We start from the raw sequence: 21,795 nt of genomic DNA, 5'->3' as shown, positions 1-21,795 counted from the left end.
ATGTGCTGACTGGGGGCACCATCTGCTCCCTAAGCATTCGGTAACCTCTAGATGCCCACCTGCAATCCAGACAGGGTAGCCCCCAACCCACCAGTCACCTGGATGGCCACCACCCAGGACGCCTACATTTATCAGTCACTGCATAAGAAAAGAAACCTGCTCACTGTCATTTACAAATCCAGGTCCTGCCAGTGGCTAACCATGTTTTTCCACCCAACCGAACCCAACTTCCCACTTGAGTATCTTATTAAAAGTTGGCCCTGCTTTTTGTTCTCATTCAGAGCCTAAATGCTAATGACTCACGGCTGCCAAATCCTGCTTTGAGGATTATCACTTCCGTGAAAGGTGCCAGAATGTTAGCAGCTCAAGTGTGAGACAAAGCTAGGCTTGGATGGCTTTTTTTGTCGTCTACAACTTTGTTCCCCCGAGTTTCCATTCAGTGGAGTGCACATCGGTTTTATTCCTTCCCTTTCCTTCTTCATTTCCTAAGCAGCGGTGGTTCTGATTTAACTCCTACTAGCCTGTCTTTTCTGAACATTGAAACAAATCCTTTTATCAAGCAACACATCCTGGACTCTTCAGCCTTGCCTCCAGTTGGTGAGGCTATAACAATTGGTGGCTTTTTGGGGGGTGGGGGACATTTACCATGTGCTTCACATTTTGCCAAGTGCTCTTATATGTAAGTCATTTATTCCTCACAGCACATTTTACAGATGTGGAAACCGAGATGCGGAGACCTCTTGCCCAAGATCACACACTAATAAATGGCAAAACGCAGATTGAAACCTACTCAGTCTGAGCCCTTAAATATTACATGTCTTATCTCCCCAATATCATTTTCTTGTTATACTTTCTCATCTGACTACTACATCTGTCATTCTTCTAAGTTTTAGTAAAGCTATGATGTTAGACGTTTTGTTTAATTTTCAAAATCATGACTATTAGGAATTTCTGAAGTTAAAACCTTAAAATGACTGGTTGTCCAAATTAAATACACAATAGCAACAATGTCCTTTTCCCATCTTACCCTTGTGTATTATGGCATTTACTCCACTCCTGATTAAGAACTTCTTTCTAGGCACAGGGATGAGAGAAAGAAGACAGGGCTCTATCTTCCAGCCACTTTCTCTCTAAGGAGGATTAACACAATGACACAGCTCTTTTTGTCGGTAATTGGTTGCTGTTGGAGCGTAAAGCAACTAGTTCTTAGTGCTACCCTACATAAGAGATGGGTTGTTGGGGAGTTGCGGAAAAAGTCATGTCATTGTCTGATCTGTGCCTTATTTCTTTTGCATTTGTACAGCTTGCATAAAAACAAGGCAAAGCTTAGGGCACCTAGCTAGCTTCATCGGTAGAGCATGTGACTCTTGATCTTGGTGAAGGTCAGGAGTTCAAGCCCTGTGTTGGGCATGGAGATTACTAATAAAAATTAAAAAAAAAAAAAAAAAGCTAAATCAGTACCCTGACCATTTTAGTTTTCTTTAATGTGGTAATTGTTTTAGCAAACTCACATTATAGACCTTATGTCCCAAGTTAGGTAGTAAAATGATTTTCTGACAAATTCTATGGCAATGACACATTAGATAAAAGATAGTTTATTTTAAGGAGTTAATCAGAATGGTCAATAGATACCAAAATAACTACATGTCTTGATGGTTCTATTTCCCCTTTCTAAATCTAGCCCACAGATTATAGTGTAGTATTGAGTAGTATATATAGTTCGGATATATTGTATGGAGTACTATATAGTACATGTATACCAAGAGAGTATAGACTATAGCATATGGTATCGTACATTTTACTAAACCTTCTTTTACTTCCAGTTCACTGCCGAAGAACCTTGTTATTCCACTGGATATGTTAATGAACTCATAAAGGCTTTCCCAATTTGAGAACCTAGTTGTAGCCATTTTCAACTATATGTGCTTGTATGTGTTGTGGATAGGGTATTGGTGATTCTCTCAAGACCAAATCCAGGCTAAAATCTGAATTTCTTAATTGCACAGTGGGGTATTCTAGACTGCATGTGGCTTTCATCTCAGTCCGTTGTTTTTCCAGTCCTTTGAGAGGTGTATTCTTGAGCCTTTTAAACTGATTTCTGCTTTGGCCTAACATTATATCTGAAAACTCTTTTGAAGTCCCATATCATATTCTGTATAATTAAAGTGATTTGGCATATTCTCCCCTCAAAGCATTTTAGCCCAAATGCTTAAATATCTTAAGTAGTTAATTACATGTGGGGTGAAACATTTTTTTAAAAGCCCGAATTTGCCCTTGTAAATATTTAATCAAATAATACCCAGAGGAACCTAGCAGTTCGTCCCGTGGGTGATCACACACAGAATACCCTGGTGGCACCGGTGTCATCCAAGTTCCCAGTAGGAAACAGCACCCTCAGATAGGATCACTGATGACCCTTTAAGAAAGGAACTATTTACAAATTTGTGGTCAGGATCAAACCAGCAGGGTTGGGAAAGGAGCCCTGGGCCTGTAACAGTGGGAATCTGTTTCAACATTCTCTCCTCTCCTTTGTGCCCCCGCCCGCCCCAACCTGAAGGGGTGAAACCTAGAGAGACCTGCAGCTGTAGCTTTGGGGCAACTGGCCCCCAGAGCTGTGAACTTCATAGAGGAAGTAGAGGAAGACTGTGACAGCCAGTGGTGGCCTGACAGGGAGGGAGTAGGGGGGATAATGCCCTGAACTCTCTCTTCTCATCCTCCTATCTCTCGTAAGTGCCTCCCATTAGTGGAACTCAACCAGAAGCCAGAGGATAAGGCAGCCCGTTGGATGCAGTCCATAAAAGGTCTGCTTCCGGGGCCACTGACCCAGGGGAGAAAGGTGGAAGGCAGATCTGGAGGGGCCAACAGATGCTGCACAGCGTTAGTAAATATTCCCTAAGAACAAAGTGACATGTCATGTTTCTTGACTTCGCTTGCATTTCCTGGAAATACATATGATGATGCATAGTGGAATTCCTTGTCTGTCTGGAAAAATGAATTAGAAACTTCTGGCTAAAATGATCAATTCTTCCCTTTTCTGCTTTTCATGCTCGTCCCCTTTCTCTAAGAAACACCTTTAAATCGTGATATATTTAATTGAATCACAACAATTAAGGATGATTTTACTAGCTAAAAACATCATGCAGTATAAAATTACAAGCATGGGGGTGGCTACGTGGGTCAGATGGGTAAGCGTCTGCCTTTGGCTTGGGTCATGATCCCAAGGTCCTGGGATTGAGCCCTGCATCGGGCTCTCTGCTCGGCAGGGACCCTGCTTCTCCCTTTCCTTCTACTGCTCCCCCTGATTGTGTTCTCTCGCTCTCTCTGTCAAATAAATAAAATCTTTAAAAAAAAATTACAAACATGAATATCTGTTCTTATATGATCTGCTATTTCTAATTATTTGTACTTTGTTCACTTTGTAAGAGTGGTGAGTGCTGAAATTTTAGGTCAAATATATGAGGATAAAATTGCGAAAGGACTTTCATTATGCTGTTTTCTTATTAGGACACAATATTGTGCAGGAGAAAAGATAGAGAGTTCCCAGAATAGAAGGAAAAGAGTCATTCCCTGATCCAAACTGTAATGAGAGAGGGTAAAACGAAGCCACGCGCGCGCGCGCGCACACACACACACACACACACACGCACACACAATTTATTAAAGCGTATGCAGTGAGGCCTTAGTTAACTGGATCCCTCAAAAAAATGTATTACAGCCATCAAAGAGGGTTGATTTAGGTTGATAGAAGGGCTTTTATTTTAAAAAGAGATGTCTAAGAAAGTTTCTATCATAGGATTGGATTTTGAGCCCAACTTCATAACACCTCAGTTCTCCTGCCTTGTTACCATTCTTGTTGTTACAATTCTTGTTAACCTTCTAAAGATCCTGAAACCCTCCGTGCATAGAATAGCATGCTGGGTTCGTCAGACTCCGTCTACCAGTGTCCAGTAGTAACTTACAATCATGCTTCCTTATCATGTGTGCCTGCGATTTCACCCCTGGAAATAGTGTGTGCAATCCAGAGACACTCCAAGAAGCCTCCGAGCAGAAAAAATACAAAACACATGTGCTGGGGGGTTTGTAACTAGAAGGGACACATGGAGAGATTTCTGGAGTGCTAGCAGGATATACAATGAGGCATTTTGGGTCTGTGGCCATGTTCCGTGTCCTTATATGAAAATAAAATGGGTATATACCATTTGCGAAAATAGAGCAGGTTATATAATTGTGATATGTGAAATTTTCTTTACATATGTCGTACTTTAATCAGAAGTTATATATCTATACACATGTATAGATATATTTGTGTGTGTGTGTGTGTGTGTGTGTGTGTGTGTGTGTCACTCTAATGACTAATTCTGGTACTTTTATCTTTAGCATAGGATAGGGCTCGTCCGGATAGTTTTGATTTAGTTCTCCCCTGGTCGTAGGAGATAGCAGAGTGAACATCTTAGAAGCAAACACACAGGCATTAGGAAGATAAATATCAATGAATATTAGGACTTAATAATCTGGGGCATTTAGATTGATAGTCTTGAAGGCAGAGATCAATAATCCAGGCTCTTAGTGGTGACTTCCTGTCCTCAAGGGCAATTAAATTATGTAACATACACTGTTACTAATGCTGAAAAATGTTAGAAACCTTCCAGCCAGATCAGTTAAAAGAAACTCTCTGCTGCTTAAAGGTGAGCTTCACGTACTGTAAATTAGGTTAGCCCAACCATGCTGAAAGCAGGGGTATTACTGTACTGCCTTTTAGGGAGGTTCTTTTGGTTGAGTTGTATTTAACCAAGAATTCCATTTAAACAAGTTACCACATTCCCAGTTCAGTCCATGGGATCAAGGTCTGACCGTGCTGTGGAATCACCCACAAGGTTGATTTGGCTGTGAGGCAACACGACGCATACGTTGCTGCACGTGTGCAGAAATAGTTGGTGTGATTCGAGCCAATTCAGTGAAAATCAGAGAAGGTTGTTACAGCTGGAGGAAGCATCAGATCGCGTCCGATGCCATCCCCACACTTTACAATGAAGGAAATTGAGGCTCGGAGAGTTAAGTTGACTTCCCAAAGATACATAGCTAAGGTGCGGCTGGTTTGCAGCCAGACCTGACGTGTCCTCCTTTGCTGATCTGTCCACCTTCACTCAGCCTCATGCTTCAGAGCAGAGGTGTGGGGTCAAGATGACTGGGGTTTGAAATGGTGTAGGTCTTGGATTTGCTATGTGGGTGTGACCCTGGGCCCCAGTGGTAGGTCCTGTCCTGTGAAAAAATACAACCTGGGTGTTAACTCAGGTAAGATGCCACATGCCAAGTATCCTGAGAAAGTAACTCCCAAAGTAGAACTGAGGCAAGAGAAGACGTGGAAGGCTCATTAACCTCCCTCTGTAGGAAGGAGACCTTCCCAAGGTTTTGAGCCTTCTCAGCCTCTGGGCCCGAGTGCCCGGTGGAACTGTGTATTACTTCTGCCTGTAGAAGCGCCCTTCACCCTTGGCATCCCCAGGGATGATCGGTATGGCATTTGGATGTTACCCCTTCATTTAATGGCAAGTCTATACATGCCAGCATTGTTTGAACTCCCAAATGCCAGTGAATACTGGAGCCTGTGGGCTTTCCTTACTGCTGTTTGCAGCTGACTGGGTATAGACACCTGCCATCTAATGGCGACAGTGATAGGACTCACCTCCAAAGGCTACTATGAAATGAAAAGAGACGACATATAAAAGTGAGAAGAAGGACGGTTGGCACACACAAACCACTAACAAAAGTTGTGTACAACTACCATTATTCAGCTACAACACAACAGTGGATTTGACACTGATGTTGTCTAAGAACCATGACTGTTGATTGACTTAGGTTTCTCTTTACAGAGTAGGTTACTTTGAAATAATGGCTTTGGTGAAAGCACTAGACAACAGAAAAAAGTTGACAAATTACTTATTATTTAGGAATTGAATCTAATTTGGACTCTCTTGTTTCTTAGAGATGAATGATGTCGTTGAAGTTATCTCTTTCAAGCCTGGTCTTTTGGTTGGAAAACCTAAGATTTAGCTCCTGCTCCGTTACTTAATAAAAAGTGTGAATGAGCAAATTATCAGACCGCGTGGAGCCTCAGCTTCCTCATCTTTAAAACGAGGTTGCTAGTAATACTTCCTCACCAGGTGGTTGGGGAGCTCGGTGAGAGAAAGTGTACGTGAAGCGGCGAAAAGCATTGTTGGAGATGAGCTCCAGAGTGGAAATCTTAAGGCGACTGTGTTTACGTCTTTTTCAGCTTTCATCTTGCTGCTACCAAAGGGCACGTGGAATGCCTCAGGGTCATGGTGACACATGGCGTGGACGTGACTGCCCAAGATACTGCCGGTATGTGGTCTTTATCTCTTAAATCAACAGGCCAGCACAAGACTAGGTATCACAAAGGTGAGACCTAGTCACTGTGGAAAATTTCCAATCTGCAGATACACCAAAAGAAGAATCTAGAATCACCGTTAATGACTAGGCTCCGACGTGGTTTCATCATTTGTGCCTTTACAAGTTTTCATCTTGTATGTGGTCAGTCAACTAGAAATTATATGCCTCTGATTCCGTATTTTAAAATATTATTTTCTGTGATTATATGTATGGACCAGGCAACATCTCTTAATTTTTGTTTCTACGAACCATTGTATGAGGTGTTGAAATGCAGTGAGTTGTTTAGGAGCGCATTTTGTCAGTGAGCTGAGGTGAGCTCTGTGGGCAGAAGCCGTGATCTTCCTCTGGACCGGCCGCCCGTGGTTCCCACCCCTTCTTTAGCCTCAGTGCATCTTAGTCACCTGGGAACTGGGAGGAGGGCGGGGGAGGGAGAGAATGGAAGGAAAAGAATAAACAGTATAGACACATACGCCCCCCACACATACAAGATTCCGATTCCTTTGTTGGAAGGTTTCCAGCCAACTGGTATTTTTTATAAAGCTCCCAGGTCATTCTAATGTGAAGTCAGTTGATAGATGACGAACAAGGCAAATGGAGAGAAAAGAAAGCATAGTCCTATTGTTTATGAACGTTGTTCTACAGGAAGGAGCCCCTGGGGTCTCCAGCCTGGGGTTCTGTGCCTGCTGGCCAGACCAAAGCAACTACTGATGGCTTTTCATTTCTCGATTGTACTTCAGAACCTATGGCTTCTAACAGGCTTTTGTTAGTTTTTACTGGAATATGAAATCAGTCTACTTCCATAGTCTTTTTCTAGGCTTTGCATTAATCCATAAAGGATCCCTTTTCTTCCCCCCAACACCCTGGCTTCCTCAGAGTAGTCATCTTGGACGGGGGAGGTCAGTCAGGTATTGTGAGAATGCTGTTAATACTCAAAATATGGTTGGAGAACCTCGTTTCTGAATTATTTTCAAAAAGTCTGTGGCATTATTTTTTTAAATCTCAGTGTTAGGGGATCTTTATTCTTTGAGAAGAGATTTGTGTGTTTTTAGGACAGGCCAAAAGCCACTTGAAGTCAAGTCAGGTAACTGAGGTATCAAACTGGTAGAACCATTTTTGGTCAAAAATAGGGAGTGATTGAAGTGACAAAATACTTTTCCTGAGCAGTACCACAGAAAGCTCCGGAGGAAAAAAAAAAAGAAGAAGAAGAAAAGAAAAAACTTTGAGAAATGTCATTACCAATGGAAGAGTGAACGGTTTCCTTAAGTGACTACCTTAAGGGAAATACTAATTTATGTTGCACTGATTAAAGTCATCCTTAATCCCAAGACCTAGTTATTTTGCTTGTTTTTAAAGTTTACTGTTATTACTTTAAAGTCATGCCACATATAGGCCAGGGCAGTATGATTGGCTAAAGTACCCTTTTTTTTTTTTTAAGATTTTATTTATTTATTGAACAGAGAGAGAGACAGCCAGCGAGAGAGGGAACAGAAGCAGGGGGAGTGGGAGAGGAAGAAGCAGGCTCATAGCGGAGGAGCCTGATGCGGGGCTTGACCCCCGGACCTTGGGATCACGCCCTGAGCCGATGGCAGACGTTTAATGACTGAGCCACCCAGGCGCCCCTGGCTAAAGTATCCTCGATGAGAAGTATGTCATCATAGTAGATGGAGTTTTCTAAGAAAGTCTTAATCTAAAGGAATTAGCTTAGAGTGAATAAATTAGAGCTATAATACAGATTTGTTTCATTGCATTCAATGTTAAGAAGTAGATTAGTCAGGGGTGCCTGGGTAGCGTAGTCAGTTAAGCCTAAGCATCTGACTCTTGGTTTCACTCAGGTCGTGATATCAGGGTCATGAGATCAAGCCCCACATCGGGCTCCATGCTCAGTGCAGAGTCTGCTTAATACTCTCTTTCCCTCTCCTTCTGCCTCCCCAACCCGTGCATGTGCTTGCTTGCGTGCTCTCTCTCTCAAATAAAGAAATAAATCTTTAGCCTGAGTGGCTCTCTCACTGGCTGTCTCTCTCTCTCTGTCAAATAAATAAATAAAATCTTTAAAAAAAAAATGAAAAGAAAAGAAATAGATCTTTAAAAAAAGAAATAGATTAGTCAGGAGTCTAATTATTGCTATCATAACCAAATATCTCTTCCCCTCTATTTGTTATAGGGAAAAATATGTTTCTCTAATGCTTCTTGTAGAAAATTAAAGAAATACAGAAAACTATAGAGAAGTTAACCAGCGCTTCTATTTTTTTTTTAAGACCTCATTTATTTATTTGAGAGAGAGAGAGAGACAGAGACAAAGAGTGCAAGCAGGAGGAGGGCAGGGGAGAGGGAGAGAGTCCTCAAGCAGATTTCCAGCTGAGCACGGAGCTCACTGTGGGGCTCAATCCCAGGACCCTGAGATCATGACCTGAGTCAAAACCATGATCGTGATTACTGCTAGTTCACCTGTAACACCTTTGTTATCCCTAACACACGAGACTTCGGAAAAGGTTTCACGTCTTTATTTATGTTTTTTACAATCGCCAAGCCAACTGCTTTCATTGCACAAATTAGAAAAAGAAAACCTAAAGACTGGTAGAAATTCATGACTTAACGTTTTTGGTTTTGGGGCCTGCCCCCCACCCTTACTTGCCTGTTTGCCAAGCACCACACAGGTGTGTCGTGGTCACGTGGGAAAGCCGGCCGCTGAGCTCACGGTGCCATCTCTGAACTAGACCTACGTTATTTGTCTCGCATCTTTTATTTCGTTTGCTCTGGTTCTTCACTGATGTAAGGATTGGCATTTCTGTCTGTTTCCTTAGAAAGCCCTTCTCCCCAGATAAATAGTAAAATTGACTCCTAGGCTTTTTTTGAGGGTGGGGAGTGGTGGTGCCTGCATTTAGCCTCCTGGGGGATGAGGCAGGATTGAACAGAAGCAGTAACAGAAGATTGAAGAAGACCAAAGACTCCTCTGTTTGTTATCAGTGCTTCCCGGAAGCATTAGCTTTCAGACACCTTTGATTTTGACACAGTGGGACAGGATACCAAAGTAAGAGTGGCTTAAACAGATAGAATGTTCTCTCTCAGTTGAGAGTCCCAAATTGATACGGCAGCTCAGCTCCACCTGTGAGGGACTCAGACGCCTGTTGCTCCACCATCCAGGGTGTGCCTGTGGTCCTAGGAGCCCGAGATGGCTTCCCTGGAATCTGCGTCCCAGCAGCAGCAGCAGCAAGGGGAAGGGCTGGCACAGCCCACGAATGACACACACTTAGATCTCCTTGGACAGAGTGTGATCTGTGGCCCCACTCAGCTTTATGGGAAGCTGGGCATTCTGGGCAGCAATGTGTCCAGGTAAAAATATCAAAGGTTGGGGCGCCTGGGTGGCTCAGTCAGTTAAGCGTCTGCCTTCAGCTCAGGTCATGATCTCAGGATCCTGGGATTGAGCCCCACATCAGGCTCCCTGCTCAGTGGGGAGTCTGCTTCTCCCTCTGCCTCTGCCTGCTGCTCCCCCTGCTTGTACGTGCTCTCTCTCTCTCTCTCTGTCAAATAAATAAATAAAATCTTAAAAAAAAAAATCGAAGGTTTTGTTACACAAGGAGGTAGAGACAGAGATTGGAGGATAATGTGTGTTTTATGTCTCACACCCATATCTTAAATTTTCTCTGATCCCTTTAAACACTTAACTTTCAAAATAAAACGTCTTTTCTCACAGAAGAAGAGAGACTTAGGAGAGTGAGAACTGAGGTATGGAAACATCAGAACGTGTAGTCCTCAGAAGGAAGAATGCTTGGGAACCCTTACTTTTCTCTGGGGTTGACAAGGGCTGGTTGAGTTTTTGTTTTGATTTCCAGGTGGACTTCCATTCCTTTATGCCCCCTAATCCCACTCAACTTTGATACCATGTAAAGACACAAAAGGTAATATCTATCTTAAAACTCAGGCACTTTAGAGAATGGGTCGTTTAAACTATACCTGCGAATGATAGCCAATAAAACATATTTCATATTTTCATTTGGAATAAAGAAAAACGATTGTAGGATTTGTGGGACTTGACTTGCTATTGACTTGCATGAGGGCGGTCAGAAAGGGCGACCATATACAACCACCAGCATAACCCGCCCATGAAAATATTTCAGATGGTATACACACACGCAAAGAAGTCTTTTAATTCCATGTGAAATGCTATACAAATCTATACTGGGGGGGACTAAGGGGTAAATCCATAATTAATAGTAAAAATAGTGGTTGTAAATATGTCTTCTATACTTGGGTCCTCTCCTGGGAATATAACAAGGTAAACGGACCTGTGCTTCAGTGGTGAAAATTTGGTGAAAAGATGAGGATTACTAAGACTAATGATGTTTAAATATATTTAAAATTGTAAATAAGAACCAAATTTATACTTGTATTGTTTAAATACAGTCAGCATTCTGAAACTCTGATTTCTAAGAAAATATTTTAGATCTTACCTAGTTGAGTGTTATTCTCTTTATTTTCCTCAACGTTTCTATATTATCTAAAACTGTGATTTTTCAGACTTTGGCCTTGTTAGCCCTATCTGTATCTTCTGACTTCATTAGTTTCACATTTTTTCACATGTACTTGAAGGGTACATCGGTAATTCCTCTATTAGTTAATTCTCCATTTCCTCCCGTGATCTTAAAGAATTGAATAAATGGTTATTATTTGAGGTAGTTGGGGGAAAGTGTCCCATGGCTAGAATGGCTGGCCATCCTTTTTCCTTTTTTTTTTTTTTATTTTTTTATTTTTTTAAGTCCTCTCTCCACCCAGTGTGGGACTCGAAACTCATGACCCTGAGATCGAGAGTCGCGTGCTCTACCGACTGAGCCAGCCAGGTGCCCCTGGGCCACCCTTTTTAGACTCCCTTTCATTAATAGGATTTTTATACTCCCTGTAATAGCCCACAACTCTTGACTTACAAACAACACTGGTCTTTTTACTTACAGGCAAAGTTCTGCCAGAACGCACTGAATTAGGGTTGCCATGTTATTTGCTTTCGGGAAATTGTTTCCTGATATTCCAGACAGAGCCACAGTTGAACGGGGGCCAGACTTACACACTATCTCATTACACTGAGATTCTGTCACTAATATAATATATTCTCTCCAGAAAATTTTGCATTTGGAAAGAGGGTTTTGTTTTAACCTTAGCAGGGAGAGACCTCTCACTTCAGTGTAATGTCCAGGGAATGATGTGTTATTTGGATTTTGAGACTGTTTATTCGGAAAGACTGCTGTGCGGCTGGTTTAGGAGAACGTCGCACAGGGCCAGGGATTAAAAGAATTGTGTTTCTTTAGAAGCACAGTACTTACTTCCAGGTATGACTAGGACACTTGGGGTGCAGTGAAGCCCTGTTGTTGATTTTATGCTGCGTTGTTTAAATCTCCCTACCATCTTGTCTCTGGAGAATTGTGTCTTTTTTCCAATGGGCGCTCCTTATGCAGAACAGCTTTTGTCCACAGCATAGCCGAGACCTAATGCACCGCGTACATGACATAAACAATCTTCTACTTACAGTCAGGATGGCTTCCAGAAGTTCATCTGTAAGGCGTTTGTTTAAAACTCGGAATGTGTTTGTCCTTAGAAACACTGGTACAGGTGATGGTTGGGGGCCAGGCTAGCCCACCGAAGCCTATTTAATGCATGCTGTAACCAAACTCATGCTGTGATGCGGTATACATCCTGGAAGGAGGGGGTCTCATGCAGTAAAAGGAGGAAGAGGAAGAGAAGAGGTTTGTCTTCCTACTTCCAAGGGTCTCCATTCCCAACCTTCCTCACCCTCATCTGTTTCAAGGGGTTGGAGGGATTCCTGCCTCTCAGGGTTCTGTATCACCTAAACAACTCCCCTTCATGGATACGCTTAGAATCCTGTAGTTCAGTTGGTCTCAGAAAAGGACAGATCTGATCTTCTGACCTCACACGTGCTTTTGTGCATTTCACTGGGGTCCTAAAACCCTCTAATTTTTGAGTATGTGTTTCCTAGCAGTTTGATTCTCTAATAATTAAAGATTTACAGTCAGGGGGTGTCTGGGTGGCTCAGTTGGTTAAGCATCTGCCTTTGGCTCAGGTTGTGATCTCCACGTGTTGGTATGGAACCCTGCAGTGGGCTCCCTGCTCAGCAAGGAGTCTGCTTCTTCCTCTCCCTCTGCCCCCCCCCAGTCATGTGCACACATGTGTTCACGTGCTCTCTCTCTCTTAAATAGAATCTTTAAAAAAAATATTTCTAGTTAGAGTTACAGAGTGAAGACTATTTCAAAAAGGAGAGATGATATTTGGAGACTGGACCACCATATAAAAGAGATTGTTTTCTCTAAGCCAGTGGTTCTCACCAGGGGTGATTTTGCCCCCAAGGGGTATCTGGCAATGTCTGAAGACATTTCTGATCATCACAAATGGACATATAATGGGTAGAAGCCAGAATCACTGCTTATTACCCTAAAATGCATAGGACAACCTCCCTCCCCTCAACACAGCTTAAAATATCAATAGCACTGAGGCTCAGAAGCCATGTTTGAAGCATGTCCCCAAGTGTGGGTGGTTTACAGGGGTTACACTGGGTGTATCTTGGCCAAAAAGTTTGGGAAACAGAGGATTTAAGAGTTTTACTGTGTGTGCTGCGTTGGCTAGCAGTGGTAATTTGGGTTCCCTCCCTGTAAACTTCCTCCCCAGACATTTGGAATGAGTATACCCTCTAAGTCAAATTAACAAGTGTGTATTAAGAACCTATTCTTCATCAGTGCTGGACTAGAGACACAGCAGGGAATGAGACACAGCTCCCTGTTCTCAATGAGTTCATATTCTACTGGGGAAAGAAAAAGATCTCCATAAATGTGAGTGTGTGTGTGTGTGTGTGTGTGTGTGTGTGTGTGTGTGTTTGCTGTGTGGAAGGGGTGGGGTGGGAAGGGGGTGTGGGAAGGTTCTCAGTGCTATGAAGAACAGAAGTGAAGCAGGGAGTAAGGATTAAAAGGGTGGCGGAGGAATGGGAATTTTAAAAGGGGAGGTCAGGGAAGACCTCATTCGAAAGCACCCTTTCAGGGGCATCTGAGGTGAGAGAGTAAGCCTGTGGTGATCTGGAGGAAGAGATTCCAGGCTCAGCGCAGAGCAGCTGGAGAGGGCCTCAGGTGGGAGCCTGCCGGGCAGGTAGCCATGGCTTCTGCCTGGAGGCTGCCCCTCAGCCCCTCTTCCCTAGAAATTCTGGAGGCCCATTAGACAGTGGAGAGAGTTGAGTACAGCTCGAGGATTTCTGAAAGCTGACCGCTGAGACATCAGAGGGCCTCGTGTTGGAGTCACGTTCTATGAAGGGAACGTATGGAGATACCACTTTAATAGTGAATTACTGGTATTACAACGCTTTCCCTTCTTCCACATAAGGATTTTGAATATCTGAAAACTCCAGGTAATTTCCATGCAGGGGCTGGAGCACATCTGGAGGAGAGGGAAATGAAAGGTCGGAAATCCGGATTTAAGTGTGTGGGTGTTTAGAATGTTCTCGGCTGGCGTACAGGCGGCCTCTCTTGGGTTCCTGGCCTTTGGTAGTCGTAGCCTGGTGTGGCCAATGTGGACGCAGGACATCTGGCGTATACACTGACAGCTGAAAGCAGAGCTGAGCTGCTGTCATGCGTCGCTTGTGAGCTTCTAGCCCGGATTTTGGGGCACCCCGAGAGAAATGGCACTTGGAGTAGACTCAGAGCATTACCCAGCGGGCAGCACGCTCTGTGTTCTCTGCTCTTTGTCACTGAACTTCCCAGATAAGAAGCTGAGGCCTTACCCTCAAGAGTAACAATCCCGTCTTTGTTGGGGGACAGTTTATTTCCTCATAGTTGTCTTCATTACAGAGATAAGAAAGGGATTTAAAGCGTGTGGCCTTTTTTTCCAAAAATGTGTTTTAATCCATTTAGGACACAGCGCTTTGCACCTCGCAGCCAAGAACAGCCACCACGAGTGCGTCCGGAAGCTCCTTCAGGTAAAACGGAACGACTTAAAATGATACATTTTGAGAATTATGTCATTTAAAAAATTTTAAGAGTAACCTTATCTATGAAAGAACACACACACACACACACTGTCTCTCTCTCTCACACTCCTTTAAATGCCATCCCAGAATCTTGGTTTCCTAAGAGGCGTCATTATTTAAATGATCACCAGGGAAGAGATTGTTTCCATAGCAAGTGCACTGATACAAGAAGAGGATCCTAATCAGAATTTGGAGCGTCTTCCTGGGATCCAGCCTTTTTCTCTCCTTGACTCAGCTCCTCATTTTCTTTTCTAAAAGACTTGTATCCTTTACATAGTCAATTTTAGAAATTTTTCCCGTGCTGTTGGAGACCCTTGCCATGTAAGATCTCGGATATCCTAGTATGCTTTCTGTCACTGGCAGAACACAACTCTGCTTGAGAAACAGAACTTCAACCACTCTATCTTTTAGTTCTTAGTTTTCAAGTTCTTGGTTTTATTCTTCTTTATAATTTTAAGCCAACTCCTTGCTTTGCTAACCTCGCCCATTTATAGTGATCGCTTAGGGGGGTGACGTCTGTAAATCTTTCAAGATGAATATTTAATGGACTCCGGATAACAGTCCATACCGTAACACCCAGCTGTTGCCAGTCAGAATGCAGGCTGGTGGTTTTCAGGAAGGGCCCAGAGCAATAAAACCTGAGCTTGGAGGACTGTGTGTTCTGTTGCGCTGTTGTCTCAGCCTTGGTGAGCACTGTGTGGGACCCAGCATCTTGCTTTAATTTGCCTTTGCAATTCTAATGCAGAAATGTGGTCACATTCTTCAACTTGTCGTGCTCCGCTGATCACACAACTTCTTGTCTTGCGTTACCTGATGCAAGCTGCCACCAATGCCAGGAATGTGTAACCTTAACGGGTCTTTGAAGTGAAATTCAAGAAAAATAGATCAACATCTGTGATTATTATTATTTTTTTATTATTATTATTATGAGGCATTTCTCTTAAAACAGTTAAAATAGAACTTATCTGCCTTTTCTGAGATCTGGCACTCTGGATAAATGACAAATCACTGACTTGTCCCAGTACGCTGTCTCCCATACCCTTGGTCTTCCCTTAATTTTTTTTTTTTTAACTTATTTGTATTTTAAATCTCCATTCCCAGTCTGACTTGGCTATCCAGACTTTGCATCTGGCTCTGATTTTCAGGAAGAATGAACTTGACAAGCTGGAAATCCTCATGGGCAGGGACCAGATATTCTAGCCTCTAATGTAATTTTATATCTGGTTATGCAAATGGATTGGTTTTTCTCTGGAATCTTTGAAGCCTTTAAACACTTCCTTGTGCTATTCTAAAATTAGGCCAAAGCATGGTAAGTCGTAACTTGATCTCCATTCTTCTTACCACTGAAGGGCAGACAGGCATTTCCCTCTAACATTGCCTGTTCTTGCCTCCAACTTGCAAACTTGCTGTTCTTCTTTCTGAATTGTTGCTAAAACCTGAGGCTTTGATGTCCTACTAATGGGTTGCTTTCCTGGGGTCCTGGACCTCTCTAGCCAATTCTTCACTTGTGTCTTGGCATTCTCTGCCCTGCCCTCCATGATGGGACTCTCATCTCCTGCCCTCCCTGACCCTCTGCACTTAACCCCTCGAGGCTCTCTAGGCCTTTGCTCTTACTGTCTGCCGGTGAGACTTCTCTTCTCCAGTGGCTCCCACTTTAAAGTTGTGCCTCCTCTAGGCAGTGAGCACAGAGTGTTGTGAGATTCTTCACATTCAGTCTAACCCCCCTCCCCCGCCAAGAGCCTACTAGGCCCCCCCACCCTTTTAACAAGTGCCCCCTGGGCATCATGCACTGTGTCAAGCACTGAGTATATGAACAGAGAACAGAGCAGCCCCTATCCTGATGGAGCTGGCCATCTCGTAAACAAATCCCCAAATGCACATTACAAATCACACAACGTCATGAAGAAAACTAACAGAACTGACAGAGGGGAGTGTGCGTGGATACGCAGGGAAGGCCTCATGGAAGAGATGATGTTTAAGCTGAAAACGATGGAAAGAGCCAAGGGGAAAGCATCTCTCGAGCAGACGAAAGAGCAAGTACAGAGGGCTTCTGGTAGGAAAGGCTGTCGTCAGGGAGGAATGAAAGCCTGGGGTAAAACGAGTGAGGAGGAGAAAGAAGGACACGGGGTGCCGGCCTGTGTGGCGCGACAGACAACTGTAACTCTGAGCACAGCGTGGGACTGTGGAGAGCTTTTAAGGGATTACGGATGATAGTCACAGTTTTAAAAGATCATTCTAGTCCTATAGAGACTAGGGGCAAAAGCAGAGCTCTGGAGACCACTGGGAGGCGGCCACAGCTTGTCTGGGTGAGAAGGTGCTGGCTTAGCCGAGGTGGGCGTCACGGGGCAGGAGAGAGTAGAACACAGAATTGACAGGGCGTGGTGGTGGATTTGATGGGAGAGGAGGGGGAGGAGAAGAAATCAAAGATGATCCAGTGGTCTTTGGCTTGTTGACTAGTTCAGTGATGGTGCTGTTGACAAAGATAGGGACGTGTCAGGAGAGGAAGCCAGAAGTGTAGGGTGGGCTGCGCGGAATGTGAGATAGGCAGTGGGTTATCCAGCCCGCGCTCGGAGATGACGTCTGTTGTGTACAGATAAGAATACAGGCTCTAGCCCAGCACGTCTGGGTTTGAATCCTGGCTCTGCCAGTTCCTGTGACTTAAGCAAATTATTAACTTCTTTGTGGATCAGTTTCCTCAAACGACGATGGGAGTGATAATAGTACCTACCTAGGGTTGGTAAGAGCCTTAAAACAATTCTTTGGAGCCTGGCAGGTGATAGCTACTATGTACTCTTGTGGTGGGTATTGTTAAGGTTTCCGTTTGAGAGTCTTTAGCCTCTAGATGGGTGTGGTTGAGATTACCAAGGAAGAGAGCAGCGGTGGACCTCAAGGTTCTGTTTGGCTCACCAAGGGGGAGTAGCCAGGGCAGGGGCGGGGAAACCCAGCTGATGTGGGTTCCAGGAGCTGAGGGGAAGGAGTGTTCGGAGAAGGGGGTGGGTTGCAGTAAGAGGAGGACCCAGATGTTTACTGTCTTGGGAAACATGTAGGTTGTTGGTGACCGACTCGGGCCATCTCTGTGGGGTCTGGAGGACAGCACGCAGCTGCGCTGGGTTTGGAAGTGAATGGGAAGTGAGGAAGCATGGATCGCACATGGGTGGTTCTTGACAGAAAGTTGGTTTTGTGAAGGGGGATAGAGATTTAGGGCAGGAAATGGGGGAAAAGAAGGAATCAAGATGAGAACTCCTAGAGCATGTGTGTGAGCTGGTGGGGATGATCTGCTGGTGATGGGGTGCTAGTGTGAGAAAGAGGACAGGGTGGCCAAAGCAACAAAGAGGTGACCTTTTGCCTAAGTCACGATTACTTGGAAATGAGTCCCACTCCCCCTACCCGCTCCCCCCCCCCCCAAGTAGGAGACTGTAGACCTTGGAGCACAGCAATCGGGGCTTATTCTATTTATACTTTTCCTAATAAGATACATCATAACCTTGTAGGAGAAGGATGAACTAAACAGAACTGAATTTTATTATGTGTATTTATTTATTTTTGTCTTCTAGTCTAAATGCCCAGCTGAAAGCATTGACAGTTCTGGGAAAACAGCTTTACATTATGCAGGTGACTTTCAGTCTCTTATTTATCTTCTGCCACAAGAAATACTAAATTTTCCTTTTCCTCATTCAAGCCATTTTATTTCTGATGCTGTTGTCTATTGTCATTCCTAGAATTTAAATTTCCCTCAGTTTGCAAAACGTGTGGAGTTGTATCAAGGAACACATCTAGAATTCATCCATGGCCTGCCAGACAATCAGTAAAAATTGTCATGGTTATTATATTTTAATTAATGTAAGGTTCTTGTTTAAACTAAGGCATGTGTAGATTTCATGTAAGGTGTGATACACATTTTTTGGATTTGGGGATCAGAAGAAACCCCAATTTTATTTATCAGTGTTCTGTCTTACTGTCTGTGAGTATCTGTCACACAGCTCCAAGTAATAAAACGCTGACACCAAACTCAGGAATGATGAGGTTTATAAATTTCCCTTAGTGCTAATCGTGGACAACCTAAGTCCTTACAAAACACTAAACCAAGCACGTGTGTAAGGGCAACTGGCAGCCACTGGCTTTAGGTCTGGAAACATCGAAATTTAACAATCATTGAGAACACCTTAACTAACCTTCCTGATACCATTTCTCTTCGGTGCAACCAGAGTAACGTAGGCAAACTGGGTGGGACACGATCTTTCCGTCCTGAAAAGTGTTTGATGGCCCTCTTTGTGTGAGCAGCGTTGTGACGGGCTGTGGTGTTTCTTCTTTCTCTCAGCGGCACAGGGCTGCCTTCAAGCCGTGCAGGCTCTTTGCGAGCACAAAAGCCCCATAAACCTCAAGGACTTGGTGAGTATCGGGAGGCTACTAGAGTTGGAGATGGATACTGGTTTCTAGAGCCCTGTGGGCTACTTCCAAAAGTCATGAAGACTTCAGAGACCTAAGCGTTTGGCAAGGCTAGTGCTTTCCAACCTGGGTCCTCTTCGGCCAAATGGATTCAAGTATTCTTCCCATTGTCCCGGAAGCATTAATAAGCCATGTTGTAACATGTACTTCCTGATGGGTATGTTTCTGAGCTCGTCTGCCGTCAACCTAAATATTAATAAGGCTTTACTCTCTTGATTTTTAGAGATAAGTCTAAAAAGAAGCTCTATTATTTCTGTTCTTTTCCATGTATCATCTTGGGTACCTTTGGTTAGGGTTTGCCAACTTTGAAGTCTGTTTTTAGCCTATTTTAACCTTCCTGGGCTATTTTGAGAGTAAATTTACCTGCCAGTCACTCCTGGTTACAAAGTTAAATTTCCCGCCATAGGATGGGAATTGACATGCATGCATTATACCTGATGGGGAGATTGTTAAGTGAGTATATAGAATCTGTAGATAAATTTCCACTCCCTGAATCTCAGTACTTTATAACCAGAAAGTATTTATTATAACTTCACAGAGATAACTCTTTAGAAATGTCTGAAATTCTGTTTTAAATACTCAATCTTTAAGCAGCAATTATATTTTTTAAATTGTCATGTTAAAACCATTGGCTATATTGTAATTTATTTTTTCCTTTGCCTATTTGAATACATCTACCTTAAAAATTACTATCAACCCCATTTGTGAGGTATGTTCAAGGAAAAAGCAGAACAAAAGCTTCTTTTTTGTGGTTTGTATCATTTGAGTTCGGACCCCTTCAGAACTAAGATTGTGGGAATGGTCACCTATATATTCTTCTAGTATTTTTTTCTTTGGTTTTCCGTTGTAAATAGTGTTTAAATTCTTCATTTCCTTGCATGATTTGTATGTGAGTTGGGATCTCATTTTCTTTCCCTTTTTTTTTTTTTTTACATTTTTTATTTTATTATTTCTTCACATTTTAATTCCAGTGTAGTTAACATACAGGGTTACATTACTTTCGGGTATATAATATAGTGATTCAACATCATTTTCTTTTTTTAAAGGAATGCCAATTGTCATCTTAAATCCTTCTTTCCATTGATCTTTTATCTAGTCAGGTGTCAGGAATAGACAGACTCTTAACTCCTGTTCTGTTTTGGTACCTGGGAGGTTATGAAAGCGTGCCGTCTCTTAGAAGGGAGTAGTGGAATGAATGGAAGGAAGCGTGCAGTTTGCTTGGAGGAAGCTGCCACCACCTGGAAACACAGAGCCAGCCCTCAGTAAACATGGTATTCTTGCCTTGAGCCTTTCCGTCCTCGGTGCTCCCCTCTCTCACAGCGTCGCCAGACGGAGCGATGGTCGCCGAGGGAACGAGCAGCCCAAGAGGCTGAGGTTCCTGCGGAAAAGCTAACGGTGCAGCTCTGTAAGAAGAGCTGTGCTGAGATGTAACGGCACACAGCGGGGACGCAAACTGGCATGGTGGCAGGACAGCTCAGGGATAAATGTGCAAAGACCAGGGCCTTCGCAGTTCTGGCGTTTGCTGTCTGAGTTACCACCCGTCTGCATTTGTCTCCTAGGATGGGAGTATACCACTGCTGCTCGCAGTACAAAATGGCCACAGTGAGGTCTGTTGCTTTCTCCTGGACCATGGAGCAGATGTAAATTCCAGGGACAAAAATGGAAGGTACCACAGAAATAGAAATCATGGGATTTCGCTGATATCTATGTTCTGGGAGCCTCAAAATAACACAGCTATCTTTTGGATCATTTGTTAGAAAGTTGTTTTAAGTTTTTCATTTTTTGGCCTTTTTTTTTTTTTGCGTAAACTTTATGCCCAACATGGGGCTCAAACTCATGACCCTGAGATCAAGACTCGCGTGTTCTACCGACTGAGCCAGCCAGGCGCCCCTCCTGCCACTTGTGATAATCCAGGATCTGTTTTGACTTAAAAATCTCCCTCAGACCTCTGGGAACATCATTGTATCTGTGATGAGATTATTGAATACTAAAGTGACTAGGCTATTTCCAATGGCTTTTCATGCGAAATTAAATACGAGTAAACTTTGGCTGCTTTAAAAATAGTCGTAATGATGTGTAGGTACTTTAAAATGCTTGAGGTGAAAGGAGGACATGGTTTGTGCCAATCATATTAAATTCTGTCATAATTAGAAGATTATGTTTAGAAGATTATGTCTATGTTATTTGACCTAATATAGTTTAATGTTTTGATTTAATCTGAAGTTAAAAAAAAATACCTAATTTCATCTCGCTAGCACTACATTTCAAATTCCCTAGAAGATTAAGTATATATATTTAAGTGTACTTAATCTTCTTTTCCTTGTTTCCAAGATAAATGATTTCCCAAGAAAGTGTTTTCCCATTGTGTTAGTACTAATTTGGTGTCTCCTTTTTTCTTTAGAACTGCTCTCATGCTGGCTTGTGAGATCAGCAGCTCTAATATCGTGGAAGCCTTAATTAAAAAGGGTGCAGACCTAAACCTTGTAGATTCTCTTGGACACAATGCCTTACATTATTCCAAACTCTCAGAAAATACAGCAATTCAAAGCCTTCTATTATCAAAAATCTCTCAGGATTCTGGTATGTGAAAGAAAATAGCCAGTGTTGTTTTAAATTTATCCACTCCATTTTCCCCAAAGGGTAAAGGAATGTGTGCAATATGATCTACTTTATTATTCTTTTAAACATATTCTTGAAGAAAAATGAACTGTTAGATACTGTGTTTGTTGTGTGTATGGGTGTGAGAGTGTGTGTGTGTGTCCCCCACCCAAAGTGGATGTGAGTCATGGTTCTTACAGTTCTTTTTTTTTTTTTTGTCCCCCACTTTTTCCTCTGCAGATTTAAAGACACCAACAAAACCAAAGCAGGTATTTATCCTTGGGGGAGAGAATTTTTTTGTCATTGTAGCTTGTGGGACCTTGAAATTGTCC

At 43.0% G+C, this 21,795-nt stretch overlaps 1 protein-coding gene across 1 annotated transcript in view; it reads left to right on the top strand.

Moving 5' to 3' along the window:
* Window positions 1-21,795, top strand: part of RAI14 (retinoic acid induced 14) — a 113,829-nt gene that overhangs the window by 74,824 nt on the left and 17,210 nt on the right. Inside the window, exons 3-9 of the mRNA XM_008692656.1 lie at window positions 6,269-6,357; window positions 14,304-14,368; window positions 17,974-18,031; window positions 18,738-18,808; window positions 20,425-20,531; window positions 21,267-21,445; window positions 21,704-21,732. Coding sequence (XP_008690878.1) covers window positions 6,269-6,357; window positions 14,304-14,368; window positions 17,974-18,031; window positions 18,738-18,808; window positions 20,425-20,531; window positions 21,267-21,445; window positions 21,704-21,732 — 598 coding nt within the window. The remainder of the gene's footprint in view (window positions 1-6,268; window positions 6,358-14,303; window positions 14,369-17,973; window positions 18,032-18,737; window positions 18,809-20,424; window positions 20,532-21,266; window positions 21,446-21,703; window positions 21,733-21,795) is intronic.

The sequence above is a fragment of the Ursus maritimus genome, unplaced genomic scaffold (assembly GCF_017311325.1).
Source record: "Ursus maritimus isolate PB19 unplaced genomic scaffold, ASM1731132v1 scaffold_15, whole genome shotgun sequence".
Taxonomy (NCBI): Eukaryota; Metazoa; Chordata; class Mammalia; order Carnivora; family Ursidae; genus Ursus; species Ursus maritimus.
The sequence above is the reverse complement of the archived record's forward strand: the minus strand, read 5'-3'. Positions and strand labels throughout refer to the sequence as shown.